This window comes from Cololabis saira, chromosome 15 (assembly GCF_033807715.1).
Source record: "Cololabis saira isolate AMF1-May2022 chromosome 15, fColSai1.1, whole genome shotgun sequence".
NCBI classification, from domain to species: Eukaryota; Metazoa; Chordata; class Actinopteri; order Beloniformes; family Belonidae; genus Cololabis; species Cololabis saira.
Genome location: NC_084601.1, coordinates 34,899,856 through 34,921,235, shown reverse-complemented (window position 1 = coordinate 34,921,235; position 21,380 = coordinate 34,899,856). Strand labels below are relative to the sequence as shown.

The window sequence follows — 21,380 nt, the reverse complement described above, 5'->3', positions numbered from 1 at the left end:
TGTTTTATTACAAGTCTTCTACTTTTGGTATCTGTATTGTATTCAAAAGATTGAATAATCCATTAAGGAAGCATTTAAAATTTCAATCTTGTAATCTGAATACATTCCAATCTCTCCAGAAGATTGCATGAGTGCCATGTGGTTTCCTCAAAACTACAAGAAAAAGGAATGTTTCCAGCACTGGAATGGAGATTTGGAGAGTGTCTTTAAAAGATAATCTCACAGAACAGTTCTAACACGATGGTGCGTCATTAATAAGATTGTTCCAGAATTGAAAAATCCTTCATCTGGGAAGACTCCTCCTCCCTTCTGGTGATGGTCAGTTTGTTTGCTCAAGGGTTTAATATTTAGCTAGCACGCAAGCATTTTCTTTTACAACCAGTTGACCACCATTGCTTTCAGATGTGTAAACACACAGGCAGGTTTAACTGAATACCAAATTAGGGAAAGTTTCCTCGCTGTTGTTGAGTCCGGTGCAGAGAGTTGATCATCTATCCATCATTGCTTTTCATTTAGGCCGATGAGCCAATGACAGCATTATCTTTCTAGAGTCATTTTTTAGAAACCTTTTTGCTGGAAAAACTGGATATACAACTAGGAAGAAATGGGACCTCGTACGGCAGGTAAGAACATTTCAGTTTACAGTTTCAGAGGGAATAACGGAAAAAAAAAAAAAAAGAATCGTGACACTTTTAATCTGTTTAATTTGGCATAATGGGTAGGGAAGTCAAAAAAACTAAATATGAGTCTCAGTGTTCCTTAAATGTCCATTTTTATTTTGAGATGAGTATCATTTTATTTTGGACAAACAGACTTTTCATCTTTGTGGCATTTTTTAAAGTTATTCTCATTCTTGTTGCAAGATTTTTCTGTTGTTTCGCATCTGTGGCATGTTTTATTCTGAGACATTTAAAACTAAATGTACAATTGTTTAGCTATTGTTAAAAGGTAATCCTGTAATTGTCTGAGTATTTATGAAGGACAAGTTTTGAAGATTCAAGTTGTCTTTTACACAAATTGAGCACTGCTCCTTTCACAGACATCTCTCTCGGTTCAGTATTTAGAGTTTAAAAGCAATGAATTAAACAAAAACTGTTAATAAAACATTTTTTCTGAATTTCAGTCTCAGAAATCATTTGTAACTTTAATTTAAAGTTTTAAACTCATGGGGAGAGAAGAAATGAGATTGGTTGTGTCATTTTTTTTGGCGAGAAAAGCCTACAGACATAATCATCATAATAATTAGAGAAAAGAAAAGATTTAGGAGAGTGAAAAATGTTACAAGCACTACGAATGATGAGTTTCTGTGTAAACAAAAGAGTAACTCAAACGACAACCTATCAGCTATTTCTTGTAATATTTTCAAGGAATGAAAAACATTCCAGTTGTAGAAATAAATTATAATCAATTTTGCAATCTTCATGGGAAATGACACACAAATGAACAGCAGTAAGTCTTAATTAGCTGCTGTTTTTTCAACAGGTGAGACAATTATGGAGAGAATTTTCCTCCTGGACAGGAACATTTGCTATTGTGATAAACAGAACATCCTGACGTGTTTTTAGAAAGCAATTAACAACAAATATTGTTATTCTAGAATCATTTTATGAGACGGGAGGATCATGCTGATGTTCTCTGTGCCGTATCTTCAGCGAATGACACAGATGGATGTGTATATGGTATATGTTTGGGATTTTTTTGTTTTTTTTTCCTAATTTTTACCGTTAAAAATGAAAAGTCTTGTCAAGATGATGAGAAAGAAGTGCTGGGAGATGAATTGAGATGGTTTGTCACGAAACCCCACCGAGCTCTGTAAAATCTCAAAGATCTCCAGTTTAATTTTGCAGTTCTGGCGTAATTTATGTTACTTACTCAGCTTTCATTTATCCAATGAGATGCAACAATAATGGAAAATGAAGTATGGGAAACTAATGCATAAAGAAGCAAAGACCAAAGCAATCCATTCATGTGTAAATATTCATCAGTAGACACTTTGTTGAATCTTTACAATAAAGAAATTCTAATGCTGACTTAATAGAGCTTTAAATTCTGTCTGTCCAAACCAGTGAGTGGTTCTAAGGAGGAGAAAGCCGTCTGCCCGTCTGCAGGTGGAGGTTGTGCAGGGCCGGCCAAGCCCCGGCTGAGAAGCAGCAGTGATGGACACATTTACACCAGGAGAGCGGTCGCTGCACACAGCACGTCCTCCAACCTGGTGCTCTTCAACCCCAAATCAGGTAAACACGTCATGATTGAGTTGACAGGGCGGACCGGTTTTAGGAATTTAGGTATTTTCAACGCAGCTGCCGTGTTTTGCTTTTTTTTTCTTTTTTTTTTTTTATTTAGATGGGAGATGTTGGATTAAAGATCAAACAGATGTAGGAAGAAATTAAGGGGATGAGACAAAGCGAGCTGATAATCATAATGATGATCTTCCGTATTGTGCAATGGTCCCCCACATTAAACCCCACAGTAAAGACTAATAATGATGTTCTCATTTGTTTCTTTCAGGGTTTTTTTTAAACATATGGAAAAATTGTTGTTTTTACCGTCATTTATAACATAAAAGAGGACATCCAAAACTGAAAATATCTTATTTTCACAAAGTTATCATGATTAACTGCACATTTCACACATTAATGAAATTGTTTAAAAGCATGGTAAATGACTAAATCTTATTAAATGACTACATAGTTTAACGTGTTTGTATTTCTACTCTTGATGGTCGTTTATTAATTTCTTTATTGTACCTTTGTCTGATGTTTAGTCCTGAAGAGACCAGTGAGCACAGAGGAGCTGCAAACACCAGGAGGCCCCTACATCAAGAAAACCTTTACAGTACGTAAGCAGTTGAACAATTTGCAGAAAGGAAAGCCTTATCCTTTCAACTGAAAAAGAGGATTTATAAAAGTTTCACAAGATGCAACAGCAAATGGTTTTGCATGAATGCTTAAAATCATAAATGGATTAACACTTATCTTGCACTGCCTGCCTTGCCCAGAGCTCTTCCATAGGTTCACACATTTGAATACAAATTAACGTTCTTTAATTTTTGTGTGCAGAAAATAAAACCAGGATCAGTGGAACATGTATTAGAAAATAGAGATGCATATGTATATATATATATATATATATATATATATATATATATATATATATATATATATATATATATATATATATATATATATATATATATATATTAATGAGATAAATATAGTAACAATGCACATACAGGACTGTCTCAGAAAATTAGAATATTGTGAAAAAGTCCTTTATTTTCTGTAATGCAAAAATGTCATACATTCTGGATTCTTTACAAATCAACTGAAATATTGCAAGCCTTTTATTATTTTAATATTGCTGATCATGGTTTACAGCTTAAGAAAACTCAAATATCCTATCTCAAAAAAATTGAATATTCTGGGAATCTTAATCTTAAACTGTAAGCTATAATCAGCAATATTAAAATGATAAAAGGCTTGCATTATTTCAGTTGATTTGTAATGAGTCAAAAATGTATGACATTTTTGTTTTTTTAATTGCATTACAGAAAATAAAGAACTTTATCACAATATTGTAATTTTCTGAGACAGTCCTGTAAATATGCCTTAGGTTCTTACCAGCATGGTATTAACCATTAATATGTGTGCAGACAAGGGAAAAAAAGAAAAAAAAGAAAAGAGAAAAGAGAGATGCTTCATAAGTATTGTGATGTAACCAGATGAAAGATACCCATCAGAGAAAAGCTGTGTTCATGTTGACTGAAGATAAATATCTGACCAGCGTTTCTGTCTGCAGATCGTGGGGGATGCGGTGGGTTGGGGGTTTGTAGTCAGAGGGAACCAGCCGTGTTATATCCAGGCCGTGGAGCCCTCCGGCCCAGCTTCTGCCGCAGGAATGAAGGTGAGCGAGTCACATCGCTCATCACAATCTCAAGTTTTGCTAGTGTTCATGACGATTTAAAAAAAAAAAAAAAACTGTATTACATTTTTGAGTGGATGTCTTCCTCTTCCTCTTCTACAGGTTCGACAGTTTGTCGTTTCAGTCAACGGTCTCAATGTTCTGGATCTGGACTACCGGACTGTCAGCCACCTGATCTTAACAGGACCCAGAACCGTAGTGATGGAGGTGATGGAGGAGACAGGGCAGGATCACTGAGATTCAGAAAAAAAAGGATGACTCGAGAGTACAATCTGAGATTGCCATGAAAAGGGTCCGACTTTAAGAAATGGTAAAGAAATACAAGTATTTTATCCAAGGTATTCCTAAATCAATTAAGAACTATTTAGGTGGAAAAGCTCCTTTAAATTGCGATTGAACTCATGGAGCCCTCTTGGTTTTGGCTGACTGATAATATGTGTTAAACTGACTAATAAGGCTTTTATGTCTAATGAGTTCCTGCAGAGAACAGACTCACATCTGACCGTCTTTAGAGCCAGGGCCGACTCTCACAAATGGACTTAATCCAAATGTATTATCTCTTAATAGTTTTATCACATTCAGTCGCTGCGTGAATGAGAGGCAGGTCAATTAATTTGCATGAAATCGCTTTAGGCGTGTTTCTCATAGGGTTGAATATATTTTCAAATAAGTGAAAAAGTATCCCTGGAGCCATTTAGTAAACATAAACATTGAATAAAATAATGTGACTGGGGCTGCCTCACAGGAAAAACCAACACAATCACATTCTGATGTGTACAGAACGCTACTTCGGCTGTATTACATGTGTAATTTATTCAGATTTTTATCTTTACGCGTGTCTTTTTAAGGAATTAATATGACACGCAATAGAAAAGGTACAGGACAGGGTCTCCTTCCTTTTGAATACATAGTGTGAAAGGAGATGCAAAAGAAGGAACAGATGTGAAAGTTTCCTTGGTCAAATGGCGAGGAAATGTTTCTTAGTGTCATGTGCAAAACTGCATTAACTAGCAGTTACTGTAACTGGACAGAAAGCAACACAGCAATTTCTATCAGAGTAGCGTAAACTGCAAAGGAAATTTGTGTTTACTTTTCAGCAAAGTGAATTGTATTTTTGTTCTTCTTTTCTTTTTTTAAGTGGACTTGTGTGAAGTATTTATAAGTAGCAAAAGAAAGTGATCATAGCACTCCCTGTTTTGGAGAATCAGGGAGACTTAGCGGCTAGGTTAACAGCTAACAGCTAGGCAATGAGGGGCAAAAAGGACTGAATTTTCACCATCTAAAACAAATTAAATCTAATTTTTCAAAGCGGTTTAAGCCAAGACTATATTGTGGATTTAAGTACCGTGTTGTTGTTGCATGAAAATTTCTAGTCTTAGCACGCGGCACGCGGTCCCTTGTATGCGGTTGTTCTGCTATAAAGAAAATGTAGTAAAGAAAACGAAATAACTCTGGTCTGGTGCAAAAAAAAAAAGCAGTGTAAATACATTTAATACGGTGCTGGATCAAACTGCAATTAACTTGTTAGATAGCGAAATGGTCCGTATTCTGAGTAGCTGTTAGCCTGTAGCTCCCCATCAGAATCCCCCCATTAGTGTTGCCAGATACCCAAAGCCAAATTATTGTACAGAGAATCCAAATCTATCGTATTTTTCAAAGAATTATCGTACACTACAACAACGCCGTATGAGAAACTAGCTTGCTGATGGCGTGGGGCTATGGAGTCATGTCTTTGTGAGAGACTGCGGATAAAATAAATAAACCATGACTAGACACCAGATTACGAACAAATTAGTCTGCTTAATTTGATTCCAAATTAGACTAAAAGTAAACAAGAGTCATGGAGAAATACTCGCTTTCCGAGAGGCATTGTAAATTATCGTAAACTTCTGACAATCGATCATACATTGTACAGAAGTTAAAATTGTACAAAATATGATAATGATCGTACATCTGGCGTCACACTTCAAACTGAGAGTGCTGTGACCACTGCACGTAAGATGCTAATGCCACATGCTAATAAAACTGAAATTGTCCCGTATGGATCCACCCATGCTGCAGATTTCTGCAGTTTTCCTGACTGAGATATGGAGCTAAATATGAGCTCATCATAAATCCTGTAGATCTGTGCTCTCACTCTGTTTTTCTGTTCTGACAGATTTTTTTACTTGCTTGAGCTTTATAGTTATTTGTGTTGCCCCGTATTGACATTGTTTTTATCTTTTTTTGTATTAATATGTATTTATTTCTTAGAAACGGCTTCCTACTTATTGTTTAATGATGGTACACGCCTACACTGTGTTGGCTTGGAGACAGGCTGACCCTGGAAGTAATTGTGTTGTTGACATCAGTTCAACAGCTGCACTGAGGCTGTTTGGACTTTTAACCCTGTGCCACCAAGAAGTGTACTTTACATCCATAACAAGGGCATTTACACACATTGGCAAACGCGTGCACATGTCTTGAAACACACACACCCATTCAGGTGTGTTTACCTTTCCACCCACTCACATCTGATTCCCAGAAAGGAACTGAGGAGTGTGAAGAGCTGTGAGGTCGCGAGGAGGCAGGTTTGCAGATGAAGTGCTTTGTTTGAATCTCTTATTCTTTGAACCTTCTTTCTTATTTTTTATAACTTTATATGTTTTATAATATAGTTTAATGTTTCTTCATGGGATTTTTTTTCTTTGAGAAAAAGAGTGATTTTAGAGGCTCAAGGAATCTTTTGCCTCCTCTTGCATCTTTAATATTGTTTTTTATTAAGCCAATGGAAAAAAAAAGAAAATGTTGGATATGATTTTAAAACTCTTGTTTATGTGGATGTTGTTAAGAAAATACATTTTAAAAACGTGTTCCCTTACTTGAACTGCAGTACAGAATTTGAGGCCGATAATCAGCCTCTTGACTTACCTCATCAATATTTAAGATATTTAATCTATTTTACATGGATTGCCTTTTAAAAACATGTTTAACCTTTTCCTCTATTTAACTTTTTCTAAAATACATTGAATAAAGTTGTGTGAAATAACTTGTATGAAAAAAAGAAAAAACAAATAAAAGATTGTTTAAAATAACTTACTGACTTTCTCTTCTCTCAATTCAGAAGGTCTTCCAAGAGAAATGTACAAACCTTTTAGTTTCAGGTTAAAAAAAAGTTTAAAGGTTGCAGAAATAAACACTTAAAGAGCTGCAAGATGGACAGGTGAGGTTGGTGCTGTGGGGGCCAGATCTGCTTTACCTGTTACAAGCATTACTCGAGTTGAGGGGGGATGAGGGAGGATGAGGGGGGATGGTATCCCCCCTGAAATAAAAATGGTCAAAATCATCCCTCCCTGTAAAACTGCCATCCCCCCTTCCCATCCATTATGTCATTTCATCAAAGAATGTGGTTTTACTGCTATTTCAACATTTAGAGTCATAACCAGAAAAATAACTTATTTGACAATTTTCACCTGTTTCAAGTAAATTTTCACTTGAAATAAGTAGGAAAATCTGCCAGTTGGACAAGATTTATCTTCTCATTACAAGTAAAAAAATCTTGTTCCACTGGCAGATTTGTCTGCTAATTTTAAGTGAAAATCTACTTGAAACAGGTGAAAATTGTTGTTTTTTCCAGTGATGAGTCTTGTTTTAAGTGTAATAAGATTTTTTTACTAAAATGAGACATTTTAACTAGAAATAGGACAAATATTCTTATGAGTTTTTGCAGTGATCCATTTTACTTATCCTGTGAAAGACAGAATCATATTGATAAGTTCAGAAAACTGTTTTTATTGTTGTGTTTTGATGTATTTGATGTAAGCCCAGTGGATATTTAAAGCTTACAGAAGGCTGCATTTAACTGCTGCTATGTCATTCCTGCAGTATTTCTGCAGGTGTTTTGGTCACTGCTATTATTTGTAATATATTATATTATTTGTAATCAGCACAAATTATCTGTCCCCATATGATAAAATCCACCATCCCCCCTGATTTTCTTTTACAACTCGAGTACTGGTTACAAGGCTTTCACGTAGGTTCTACCACACTAAAGACAGAATGAAAAAAGTCCACATTTTACCAGGTGGTGGCAGCACTGATGAAGAATATGCTGCTTGAAATCAGTCCATCAGATCATCTTCTGGCTGAGGCGCATGTGCAGGGGGAGGCTCCATACAGAGATCATTAGTTCGTCACACAGAGGCAGACAACACTTATGTGGTGGGAGACGCCTCCACGGGTGATGGAGAATGAAAGAACAAATATCCTGTGGGACTTTCAGATCCTTTCAGATCCAGACCGATAAACTGGAGATGACTACCCAACCAGACGTAGTGGTGGTCGACAAACTCCAGAAGAGAGCAGTGGTGCTTGACGTGGCGATCCCAAGCGACGGCAATATCAAGAAGAGGGAACACGTGAAACTGGAGAAGTACCAGGGGTTCAAGGAAGAGCTGGAGAAAATGTGGAAGATGACGACAGCAGTGGTGCTCCGGCAGATCCCACTACAAACATCAGAGATCTCAGTCCAGAAGAGTGCAGTTCTAGAGCAAAAAATACTGTACAGAACCCTCAAGTCACAGACTTCTGTTAGAGGACCCGAGCGTGAAGAAGGGCACTCCCCCAGAGGTACAGGCGAGGGTGGAATATAAATATACATATGTTCGGCTTATAACTAACCTGTTGAACTTTCTGCCTTAAAGGGGACCTATTATGAAAAACACATTTTCTCTTGCTTTAACATATATAAAGTGGTCTCCGCTCAGCCTGCCAACTCAGAGAAGGAGGAAAGCAAGGAGTTTTAACAATTGCAGGTCAAACTTTCTCGGGCTCCTGCATCATAATCACTACTTGTCCTCGTGATGAGTAGGACATTTCTCGAGTTTCCAGGTGAGACCGTTAAGCTCTCAACTTGTGGAGACACATTCAGCACCAACACAGAGGTGGACCAGGCGTGGGAGATGTCCGGCAGTTGCCCGGGCAACAACCGGAGTTTTACACGAGTATGGTCACATGATTGCTCCTATTTGTGCTACTTCACAAATCTAAATAGATGGCTAAAGATGCCAGGCTATACACTCTTTGTCCATCCTTTATCTATACCCGCTTTATTCTTTGCAGGGTCACGGGGGTCTGCTGGAGCCTATCCCAGCTATTTTCAGGCGAGAGGCAGGGGTTCACCTGGACAGGTCGCCAGTCCATCACAGGGCCACATATACAGACAAACAACCAGACATACTCACACTCACACCTACGGGCAATTTAGAATCACCAATTAACCTAGCATGCATGTTTTTGGACTGTGGGAGAAAACCGGAGTACCCGGAGGAAACCCACGCAAGCACGGGGAGAACATGCAAACTCCACACAGAAAGACCTCGCTGGGCCTGGGAGTCGAACCGGGGACACTATACACTCTTTGTCAACCTGTTAAATACATAAATAATGCATGCATTTCTACTTTTATGGCGGGCTTTGTCTACTGTCCTACACCACTGAGCGTATTGGGTGGATGTGAGGTGTAGCGTTGTCCATGAGGACACAATATGTATCATTGCTGCTCATTTGTTTGTATTGGTGAAGCATGGAGCACCGTGATGTCACATCCACATCATGCTGCCCAACACTAAACCACATGCATATGCTGCATGTTCAGATCTTATGTTTCAAACTCCACTAGAGAGACTTACTTTGTGGACATTTGGACCCTGAAAGCTATGACACTGAACTGATAAAAAAATAAAAACACTAATTGGAAATTAAATATTTAAAACGTTTTTCTTTTTTAAATAATGAACTCAAATAGTCTGTTCAGTTATTAAAGTCCAAAAACGCACCGTAAACCTTTCTGTGATAGGCATAATGGCTTATGATAATACGTGATACTTTTTAATCTGATGGAAATCATCTGGGTTTTTAATATGCTGCAGGTTTTTTTCAGCTTTGATCTATTATTGATTTTTGCTTAATAAATTCAGAGTTATAATGAAGAGGAAATGCAAATTAGAGGGCAGGGGAAGGTGAGTGGAGGGTTTGTAAGCCTTGACACAGCTGAAACATCATCATGCAAATGAGGTGAGGGTTCTTTACCCAACTGCTTGTGTGAGTATATTGTCATGCATATATCTAGGTTTTGTAAAAAAAATGATCTTTCAAGATACTTGCATACTGATGTTTTTGAAAAATGTCAATAAATGTATAAATAAATGGCTCCCAGAAAAAAAAAAAAGATAAAATCAATACTGAAGACAATGGAAATGACATAATATTTAAATCCAGACTCACCAATCAAATCATGATAGAAATGATGACAGTATATCACGTGTTACAGCCACATAACTGCATCTCAAGAAAAATTGTGATCACCGGCAATGCCAACATCAACTTCTTGTGCTGTCATTGTGGTGGAAAGCTGAATAAATGGCATGTAAACAGGAGGCTTCTGTGGCAAACCTGTCGAATCCAAAACAGCAAATGAGAAAATCAGATTCAGATGGGCGAGAACAGCTTTAAAGTGCAAAGCGTAATGATGTGGTACGTAAGACTGGGCATTTTAGGCTTCTGACTAAGTGTAAAACTGGTTCCTCAGATCTCCTGCTCTTGGTCAGCGGAAGCACAAGATTAAGGTGTTTTTCTCAAACATTTCAGATAGGTTCAGGGAAACGGATGCTTCTGAATCCGCTGAGGTGAAAATGGACACCGACCTGCACATCCGTCTTTTCACAGTTGACTACAAAACTATCTGCAGTTTAGGGATGTTGGGCTAACATCTAAAACTGGGTCGGGTTATTCCTGGGCTTAAACACAACCCTGTTAGAAATGGCTGTGTCCTTACCATCACAGTGTTATTTAGAACCAATCACAGTTCAGCGTTTATGCTCCCCACCTGTGGAACAAACTCCCAGAGTACATAAGGGTTCCTGAAACTCTTAGTTGCTTTAAGTCAAGGTTGGAAACATTTTTATTTCCTGCTGCATTTCATAATCCGTAATGCACTGCAAATTTTATTTCTTGCATCTCATTTGTTTAATTCTTTAGTCTTTAGTCTTTAATTACTAGGGTCTTCTCGAGGACCAGGCCTGTTTTAGACGTGTCCCTGTTTCAACACACCTGATTCCAATTAAAGATTAAAGATCGTTATCAATATTGTCACACAGCCTTTTTGTGGTGAGTGAGTTCATTCACCTCTCCGCCACACCATCTCATGGTCCCAGCTGCAGCTCCTCACTGCTCATCAGCCCGCATTTAAGCTGCACTGAGGCCTCACTCCGTGCCTGATTGTCTTTGCAGCATGCACTACTTACCAGCACTCAGTATCGGATTGACGTCGTGGTTTTGACCCGGATTGCTCCTGATAAGGTCTTCTTGTCTTTTCCCTGACCTTCTGCCCATCCACAACAAGGCTTTCGTCTGCTCTCTCTGGATATAGTTTGCCCCGCTGATGGTCTGCCAGGTTCTGATACGGCTTCTGTCTCTATCACGATTCCAGCTAGTCCATCCATGGTGTTGTCGCCATCATCAAACACCTAAAGGAATAGTTTGCCTGTTCAAGGGAACTCACTAGCCTGCCAGTCAGTACTCTTTTCTGTTGGATCCTCAAGTCTTCCAAAGCCTGAAAATCCTTCCTGGTGTTATTTCAGTCAAAGACTTTTCTAAACTTTACTTATCTTTGTCCTGCACTTGGATCCTAAAATCCACCTGTGACAAACACTTCATCAAGGTCTACACAAGTCTGGTAATGACACGGCCATGTCTCTCAGCTTTGTCTTTCAGCAGGGACACATTTACCACATGCAGGACACGGCCCTCATCGACCGCTCGTGTTTTAGATGGTTCCCATCCTCAACACACCTGATTTAAATGAAGGGTCATCTTGTCTTCAAGGACTGCAACACTGGATTAATGTCATTTGTGTGTGGGGAAGCAGGGGAACATCTAAAACATGCTGGATGGAGACTATCGAGGACCAGGACTGGCCATCCCTGAGGTAAGTTCATCCATGAACTGAGTAGGGGTGGGTGTTGCAGCCGTCTCACAGCTAGAAGGTCCTGGGTTAGATTCCCACCGGGGACGCTGTGGGCGTTCAGTGCGTGTTAAGTTCCTCCACGACTTCAGCGCCCACACCCTGGGTGGGGTTGGTGAAAGGGCCTTTCTGTGTGGAGTTTGCACGCTCTCCTCGTGTTCCCTTGGGTAGCTAATGTGAGCTACCCTCACAAAAACATGCAGCAGTCCTGGGCTTTACAATCACCCTGTCTGGTGAAAAGAAGCAGCCTGCTCACTCCTCAAGTTAAGGAGGAGACTTGAGCTCAGAGTGGACCCTCCCGGGGTTGGTAGAGGGATCAATGCCCAGGACTGTCACTTAGGTACTGTAGGAGCACTGGGTGATAAGATGGGGAAAAAATTGGGATAAAAATATAAAATTAAAACCAGCCTGCAGTTCACTGAGAAAGATGTGGACGACGTCAAAACAGAAAGTGTTAAACATGGTGAGCGCTGCAACTCTAAATTTTGTGACAGCCTGCTGGCCGATAAGATGGAGTACCTGGAGGGGCAATCCAATCTGGTCTCGAGAAACAATCTAGTCATCGATGGGATTCCTGAGTCGCCACACGACACCTGGGCTGAGATGGAGGAAAAGGACTGAAAAGTTAAGCCTTCATCAGGAGATGGAGAGAGCTCACTGCACTGGGAGACCCGGAGGAGACAAACCCAGGCCAATTGTCGTCAGATTCCTGACGACAGGACCAATTATCTATTCTGCCAATTTCCACAATATCAAACAGTACCTCCAACAACTCTCGCGGACTTTCAGTATCAATTGTAATATCTGAAATGTAGCTCAACAGTGAAAAGGGCAGAGACTTTGGAATTGATGGCTATGACAGAGTTGTGGGAACCTTGATGACAAGTTAATGAGGCCCGTTAACTTGAATCGGGTGTGTTGAAGCCTGGAAACATCTGAAACATGCAGGACAGGGGGCCCAGAGGACCAGGATTGGGAAACACTGCTCTAGACATTCTTCTTGTTTGACATGCCATAAAATAATCAAATAAAAGATAAAGGCTATCCTCCTGAAACTGTCACCTTTAGAGGGGTTTGTGTACCCAGGAACTGTGCCTAGGGTTGCCCAAGATAATTTGGTCAAGGAGGGCCAGACGAAGGCCGACAACATGGTGAGGAAACGTCATTGAATTCAGCTTTTTGAATGTTATTCACTGCCATTTCAACAGCATTTTTCACAGAGAATGCTCACAAAGTTCTTATAACACAAAGGTAACAAGTTAAAACCATGAAACAGATACACAAGGAACAGGATACAGGAGCTCCATATTTAGCCACGATGGCTGCAGAATTTCTAATAACTCGAATAATCTTGAATCCAGTTATAACTACAAAACTGACATACAGTACACTGGTTGTCACTCCACCTACGTCACATGTTTAATTTCTCTGACTGATTGTTCGCCTATCCAGTGGTGTCCAGAGGCAGTTCCCTTTGTGTCTGATACTACACCTCGGAAATCAAGTTGAATCCAGAGGAACCAGACAAATCGTTTGTAATGAAAGGAATTAGGATGGCGAGCCAAATTTAATGATAACCCTGTTGAGAGCTAAACTAGGACAATGAAAAAAGGTTTTCTTAATAAGCAAAATTACGTCATTTATATATATATATATATATATATATATATATATATATATATATATATATATATATATATATATATATATCCACACAATTTGTTGCCTTTATTTTAAATTGTTTGTTTCAGTCTTAGAAAATGGATATTTACACTTGTTTGGGACAATATTTTAGAATCTGTACAATTCTTAAGCATTCAAGTTTCACGCTACAGTCTGGTGCCTTCTATCTTGTTCATTTATATATTATAGACTTATTCCTCTCCTATAACCATTTCTTCCCTCAGCTGGGGTCTACACCATCATTATTTTCCATTCAGGGACAATCAAGGCATGTTGTTTGTGACTGCAGGTGAACAGGGTCATAGTTTCAGCAAAAATAGAAATATGATTTGAGTTCATTTGCATCTTAGTTCTCCCCTTTGCTGCCAGTGGAGTAGTGTCCCTTCCCATAATGATGCCTTAGCTCTGCGGGTTATTTGCGATGAAGACGACGAGTCCAGAATATTCACAAAAAGGAGACTAAGTTCACACAATAAAAATCTAATGTTTGGAAGAAATTTTGGCATCATGAATTGATTTATATTTCCCAAAGCACGTTTTTTGTACAATTAGGGGATTTGAAATGATAACTTTATATACGATTTACTTCTGTTCCAGCTGCTGCCAGGTGTGCTGCAGCTTAGATTTTGTCATTAATTGTTTGTGCTATTATTATTTTTAGTTTAGACTTTTCCAACACATTTAATCCTTTTAATACTTTTGATAAAAGATGCTTAAATGTCTATCTAAAACATAATTCTAATACAGTTCATATAGTCTCCAGCAACTGTTCTTGCAGTAAAGCCATTACAAATCAAAGGTAACCCATCATGACCCTTTTTTAAAAATGTTGATAAAGTTTCCTGGGATTTTAAATGACACGTCACAGAAGCTTCGGTGGAAATACTACACAATTACGGTGCAGCAGCTCCCCTTTTAACCGTCAGTACGTTTACATGCACATGAACAGAAAATCGAATTGTTTAACCTGCCACAGCAGCTGCTGACCACCTTCTATTCTGCCATCATCCAGTCTGTTCTCTGCACGTCCATCACTGTCTGGTTCGGATCAGCCACCAAACTAGACAGGCACAGACTGCAATGGACAATTAGGTCTGCAGAGAGGATAATTGGGACTAACCTCCCATTTATCCAGGACCTGTACCTGTCCAGGAGCAGGAAACAGGCAGGTACAGTAACATCTCTGCAGACCCCTCACACCCAGTCTGTTTGAACTCCTCCCCTCTGGACGGCGCTACAGAGCTCTGGACGCCAAAACCTCCAGAAACAGAGACAGTTTCTTCCCCCAAACTGTTGCTCTGATGAACTCTCATCACTCAGTCTCAGAGTAATCAATCACTGTGCAATAATAATAATAATAACCACAATCATATGCTGTAACAATGCACCTTTAAATAACCATGTCTTCCTCATACTGCTGCACCTTTTACCTTTTTTCTTTCTTTTTTTTTTGTATATATGTTAATAAGAGCCATTTGTCTATTACTGTTTGCAACTATTTAAAGGAGCATGAGGCTCCTTTTAAGAAATGAGACTCTCTAGCGCCACCCTTCGCCACGACGGCCATCGGAGGTACTGCAGCCAACAGTGAAGCCGGCACGGGAGAACGGGGAGAACGCACATGCAGCGTCATGTGACGTCACATCCGCAGGACAGCGCGGGAAATTCGGCCCCACAATTACAGCACATTTTGCAGCACACAGCCTGTTCAAGGCAACAGAGAGATACACTAGAGGGCTCATTCTTTTTGGTTTGGAACGCTTCATCTGACATTATTACTAGAAAACTTAAAACGTATACAAATTTTTTTCATAAATCCTGCCTCAAGCTCCTTTAAATCTGGCTGAAGTGAGCGAACAACTGAAGACAAATTCCCTGTCTGGCATGTTCATACTTGGCCAACAAAGCTTATTGTTCTTCTTTTTCTATTCTTCTTGCCTTAATCCGACCGATATCACATTTTTGAAAGCCATGTATACACATTAGCCGGGCTGTAGTCGAACTGAACTGAAGCTCTCATTGCCAAATAATGCGTCCTAATTCGAATTATTCCAGCATGTATACCAACCCAGGCTTAGCCGAGCTACTCAACACGGTAACAGAAGAAGAAGAGGGAGACTTTGCTGCACTCTGCAACATGATCAGCTTAGTATGTACGACATTTACAAAGCTGTAAGCAGAGCCGCCGCAAGGGGTGTGCGAACCGTGTGACCGCACGGGGCCTCGCGCCCCAAGAAAAAAAAAAAAAAATTTTTTTTTTTTTTTTTTTTTTTCGTTTTTTGTTTTCGTTTTTTCCCTTATAAATATCAACAGTCACATTCCATTACAGACCTAAATGTGTACTAGTCTGTGCATATCAATAAAATATATGTGCAATGATGACGCGTGTCTGTTGTTCAATACAACTGATCAGACCAAGCGCAGACACAAGCTGCTCTGATCCAGACGGGTGGAGTTGGAACAAACTGTCACACAATGTCGAGAGAACGAGACAGATTCAGGAAATTTCCATCAGGGGATGAAAAAAGAAAAAAACTAAAGAAAATGGAAGAGTTTAATGCCTCTCTGAAAGGCTCGTTTGATAAATTTGTCACAAAAATCACCAATCCGACCGGGTCTCAAGCAGCCGTGGGGCCCCGCGTCGAGGCAAGTCAAATGATGATGAGGCAGGGGAAGGTATCCAGTATTTTGCTAATTGGAGAGTTAAAATTGCGCATATAGACACCCGATCCGACCCAAAAAACCCCAAAATTTTGCGCGCGCTCGCTACGCTCACGCGCGACGGCCCCCCCCGAGCCATTCCGCACAGGGCCTCGCAAATCTCCCAGACGGCTCTGGCTGTAAGCGTCTATTTTTTCACGTTTTTTTCCTCCTTCGCGCTTTCTTACTAATTGTACCGGAAGAACGCCAACGCAAAAGTGTTTGTGGCGCCACCTAGCGTCGCGGATTCGAATGCACCTCACTCAAAAATTAAATGTTTTCTCCCGCATGTATTCTTGGAACTCTGATTGTTGCCAATAGCTTGATTTAGAAGTGCATGTAACTGCACTGAGTAGTGTTTTTGTTGCTTTGTTTATATCAACCAGTTTTAGGATGTGGACTTAGCTATTTAATCAAACTCAACTTTAGGTGGGAGTGTGCCTCTTTTAAAAAGCAGTTCATCTGCAAATCTGAACATCTCACTGAATTATAAATGTTCATACTGAACCACCTCAAAGTGACGAGGTTGTTAAATTTCTGTTTTTGAATTGATGTCTAACACCCAAATAAGGAGTTTCAAGCACAACCAATGGGATTTTCTTTTCTCCCCTTTTAAAAATGACCCTTTATTGACCTTTGAGGAGCAATACCTTGCAAAACTGCACCGTTTGGATACGAAGTCCTATTGAGAAAAACCCATGAAAACCCTTTGTTTACGTTGTTTATTCAAGCTGCAGTTTGAAGCCATGAAACTCAACATCTGAAGGGGAATGCTCAGGATTTCACTGTTAAATATTTATAACTATGATAATGTGAGAGACTTCAGAGACCTCGATTTCTCCTGTTAAAGGCTACACACACAGCAAACAAACCCATAATAACTGTGGAGCGGAGAGACTTAACCCTCACCCTCAGAAAACAGAGGCCCCATTACTCATTCAGGTCTCAATCTCAGAGATAAGGACACCTGCACATCCGTGGCTGCTGGTCCGTGTGCCTGTTACTCTGTTCCTGTAAAATATCTAAAGGAATTCAAGGCCTTTAATAATAGTTAATGACATACAACCTACAACCTGGACAAAGTTGAATAATTCTGATTTACTTGGGTCTTTTAATTCATATCAAGGTGTAATGGTAGCTCGAAATTAGACATTCCAGGTATGATTTGGTGACTTCATTACACTTGCTTTGTTTTACTCTCACACAAACTTGTGTGAAAGTAAAAAAGCTATATTATTCCATGGTCCACACTTTTACTTAGAGCCACCGTGCCAGAAGTGAAAGAGACATATTAACTGGGGCCCCTGAAGAGCCCCGGGCTGTATTGCATATGGATCCAGGGGTCACAGAAATACAGATTATGTCCTTGCAGCCTCTCAAACGCATTTTTCTGCTGCCTCGCCTTGCATTAAACAGGCTAAAAGGAATGAATAGCTGCAGGGGTGGTGAATGGAGCGGGAAACACCCATCAGTCGGCTGCAAGTCTCAACTGAGAAGAGACCAACGATCAGAGCCAATAAAGCTGGCTGAGGTGAGCCAAGCCACACCGGAAGAGAGCAAAGCTCCCCTTCAAATTAAAATGGAAATGAATGCGTTCGGAGCAATTTAATGCGATCATATGCTCTGATTGTATTGAAAGAGAAATTATATTGATTAAAAAAATAATGTATGATATTAATTATACTAATAATTTAAAAAATACTATGAAAACCATCTCAGGGCTTAAAATGATGAATTTATTTATCTTGACAGCAAATGACCTTGCCATAAAAAGTATATGAAATGATGTTGTCTATTCTCTTACAAGCATGGTATTCACAGCTGTAGGACGTCTTCTTGTCTGTTTAGGTTTAAAATAAAGACTATAAATGTTTTTGTGTGTGTTGGGATTAAAAGAATAATTAATTAATCTAAAAAACAAAAAAAACTCTCGAAAGCTACTTTTTGAAATTATGTCTATTTCTGTTCAAAATGTCCACTTTCAAGATTTATCCATGACTGATATTTATAGTTAAAGTTATAATAGCTACTGTAGATGTCTCAGCTATGATAGGGAATTCAATACATTACGTTTTATTCAATTTTGCTGATGCTTTTTGTTCAAATACCTTATAACGATATTATAAAGATATTAGATTCTACGGAAGAGTATTAGGGCCAGGCAGGAGAAAAAATTAAAATAATATTTTAGAGGAAGATTTTATTTTCATTATGCACTTCGTGAAAAAAGTCGAAATGTCGAGAAAAAAGTCGAAATGTCGCGAAAAAAGTCGAAATTTCGCGAGAAAAAAGTCAAAATTTTGTGAATAAAGTTGAAATGTTGAGAAAAAGGGCGAAATTTTGACTTTATTCAACAAATTTCAACTTTTTTCTCGAAATTGTATTTCAACATTATTCTCGACATTTCGACTTTTTTCTCGACATTTCGACTTTTTTCTCGAAATTGTACTTCAACTTCGATTGTTGAAGTGCACAATAAAAAAAAATCTTCCCCTCTCAAATAATCTTTCTGCTCTTTCTGCCCTAATACTCTTCCGTAAGATTCAGATGCAATACTTGAAGCATAATAATCTGATACCTAAAGTATTACTCTCTGGATAACAACCTAGGTGGATTTTACTGGAACAGAAGCCCCACCACTGCTAAAGCAACTAAGGGATTTTATTTTGAAATGTGTAAGCAGCGCGGCCGTGCGTCACAGAGTGTAACTTGCCTCCAGGTCTACGGCGGAGTAGTTGTTGCGCGGAGAGTCGCTTTGTGGATTAACGCAGCTGTCACTGAGCTGTCCGGAGGAAAAAGGTGCAGAACCCGGCGACGCTCTGGTCCGAGGAGGTAAACTCTGCACTCCGCCGCACAATGCGCACATCCATGCAGCCAGACCTCACACCCGCACCCGCACCAGCACCGTTCCTGCCCGACGCACGGAGCTCCGCGCGCACCGGGCTGCTGCTCGCACCTGTGCTCAATCCAATTAGGGAAAACTTCCTCTGCTTCCATTTACCCGATGATAATAATTTACGAAAAGTGATGCGTATAGGTGATACCATGCGTGCTTTTAGTGCGTAATGACAAATACTAGTGTATTTAGTGCGTAATAACAAATACTAGTGTATTTAGTGCGTAATAACAAATACTAGGGTATAACTAGTAGGTTGTAGCAGGGAGATGCAAGGACACACTGTAACATCTTTGGCGATGCCAAAAACCTGGTAGGGCTCAAAATGTATAACCTAATAATGTAAAAGTAATTAAATTGAGAATTTTTTCTCGAGGTAGTCTTCTCTTAGGGAAGATTGGTCTGGTGAGACATTACAAACCGAGCTGTTTTGTCACTACTAGTTCAGCTTGCACTGAAGTTTATGGATTTGCTGAAAATTGATTGACACAATGAAGTTGTCTGCGGCTGAAAACGATGCGCGCTTTTCAAAGCGAGATGTTGCGTTGATCCGCTTGAAAGGAGGATCCGTGTTTTCATGACAGGCGCGTGTCTGGTGCGTGTTGAGGTGGAGACGCAGACGCATCCAGGTGACAGCTGGATCCGCAGCAGCAGCAGCGGCAGCAACTCCAGCCCCCTGGAGGTGCGCGTTTCACGCTCCGTGCAGCTTGAAACACTCACATGTGGCTCATTCCAAACAGACAGAAACACTTCACGACGTGGATTGGACACATTTCGATCCACTAGTGTTTTTCAACTATACTTTTAAGGCACAGCAGTTGCTCATTTTCCACTGGAATAGATTCAAATTTGTACTGAACTCCAAAACAACCATATGTTTGCAACTAAACATGTATTGTCAAATGTTTTTAAGTAGCTTAGTGAACTTAATATAAATGCGCAGATATTCTATGGAGGTAGATTTGTGTCTTAATTATTCAATCAAAAAAAAAGATTGCTTCAATCAGAAGAAGAAAAAAAGTGGTTGAATGCAAAAAAACATTTGAGACTCAAAAAATGCATTTTAACACTGTTTTTATTTAATTGGAAATGTTTTCTCTGATAGAAGTTTTTTTTCTTTGAAGCAACTTTTTTGATTGAAGTAGTGTTTTTTTGTGTTTGGGCCATATTATGGGTAGGACATTTGTGTCTTTATCATTTAATAAAAAAAGAAGTTGCTTCAAAAAGAAAAAAATATTTTCAATAAAAAAAATCACTTCAATAAAAAAAAACTTTTTCAATCAAAGAAAAAGTGTTTGAATGCAAAAAAATATTTGAGACCCAAAAAATTGCATTTGAACACTTTTTTTTAATTTAAAATATTTCTTTCGATTTGAAGTGATTTTATTTTTGATTGAAGTGAAAAAAGTTTTGAAGTCTTTTTTTTTTTGATTGAATCATTTTGACACAAACATCCCGCAGTGGGCGGAAGCTTCCCCATTGGTCAGCCCAGAGTCAGACATGTTTTCTGAATGTTTATGTGTTGTGTGTAATACGTTTCACTTTCTTGCAACCACACTGATTCAGCCTAGCATGAACATTGTTCTACTTTATTGAGAAGTAATTTGCATGTGAATTGGAAAAAAAAAATCAAAGCTGCAAAATTTGGTGGAATATGAGGAAATATGAAGGGGATTAAATGTGGAGTCAGGCACTTGATTTAACTTCATCCCTGCCTTCTGCAGGGTGCACTGCTTTTAAAATTGGCATTACAAATGCAAACAACTTCTAAAGTACATTAGATGGATAATGAATTGAAGTACAAATACACACACGTGTATGAATCCAAGGATATATAAGCAAATTAGAACCATGTGTTGATTTGATTGGGTCCATGTAGATCTTAATCCAGTGAGCTGTTTGTGGATGGCAGGCTGACATCGCAGAGCAAAATGACAATAAAATCATGCAGCTTCCTCATCATTCGTTTCATATTTTCATGAAGTTGATTTACTGTAGCTCGAAGTGGTAACAGTAATTGCAAAAGAGACACACTTCACTGAAGGGGCGATCGATGGAGCTAAGGCGAGTGAGTGGACTTCATCCACTGAAAGTGCTGTTGTGAAAGGAGATGTAAAGATGTGGTTTGAAAGAGGCTTTGTTCTCTATTTCTGTGGTATTGAAACCAAAGCATGCCAC

General features: G+C 39.1%; 2 protein-coding genes across 2 annotated transcripts in view; both read left to right on the top strand.

The window, feature by feature from the left end:
• Positions 1-604: 604 nt before the first annotated feature.
• On the top strand, positions 605-4,226 carry LOC133460838 (DEP domain-containing mTOR-interacting protein-like). Its single transcript, XM_061741600.1, has 5 exons — positions 605-623; positions 2,067-2,234; positions 2,765-2,835; positions 3,799-3,903; positions 4,024-4,226. The coding sequence occupies exons 1-5, from the start codon at positions 605-607 to the stop codon at positions 4,156-4,158; spliced, it is 498 nt and encodes a 165-aa protein (XP_061597584.1). The 3' UTR covers positions 4,159-4,226.
• Positions 4,227-19,037: 14,811 nt separating this feature from the next.
• LOC133460708 (collagen alpha-1(XIV) chain-like) overlaps positions 19,038-21,380 on the top strand; it is a 205,547-nt gene continuing 203,204 nt past the window's right edge. The window contains 1 exon segment of the mRNA XM_061741443.1: positions 19,038-19,138. The gene's annotated coding sequence lies outside the window, so the exon portion shown is untranslated.

Excerpts from the sequence above, each read along its gene's own strand:
- LOC133460838 (XM_061741600.1), top strand. Across the intron at positions 2,235-2,764 it reads GCTCTTCAACCCCAAATCAG|TCCTGAAGAGACCAGTGAGC; the intron begins GTAAACACGTCA and ends TCTGATGTTTAG. Across the intron at positions 3,904-4,023 it reads CTTCTGCCGCAGGAATGAAG|GTTCGACAGTTTGTCGTTTC; the intron begins GTGAGCGAGTCA and ends CCTCTTCTACAG.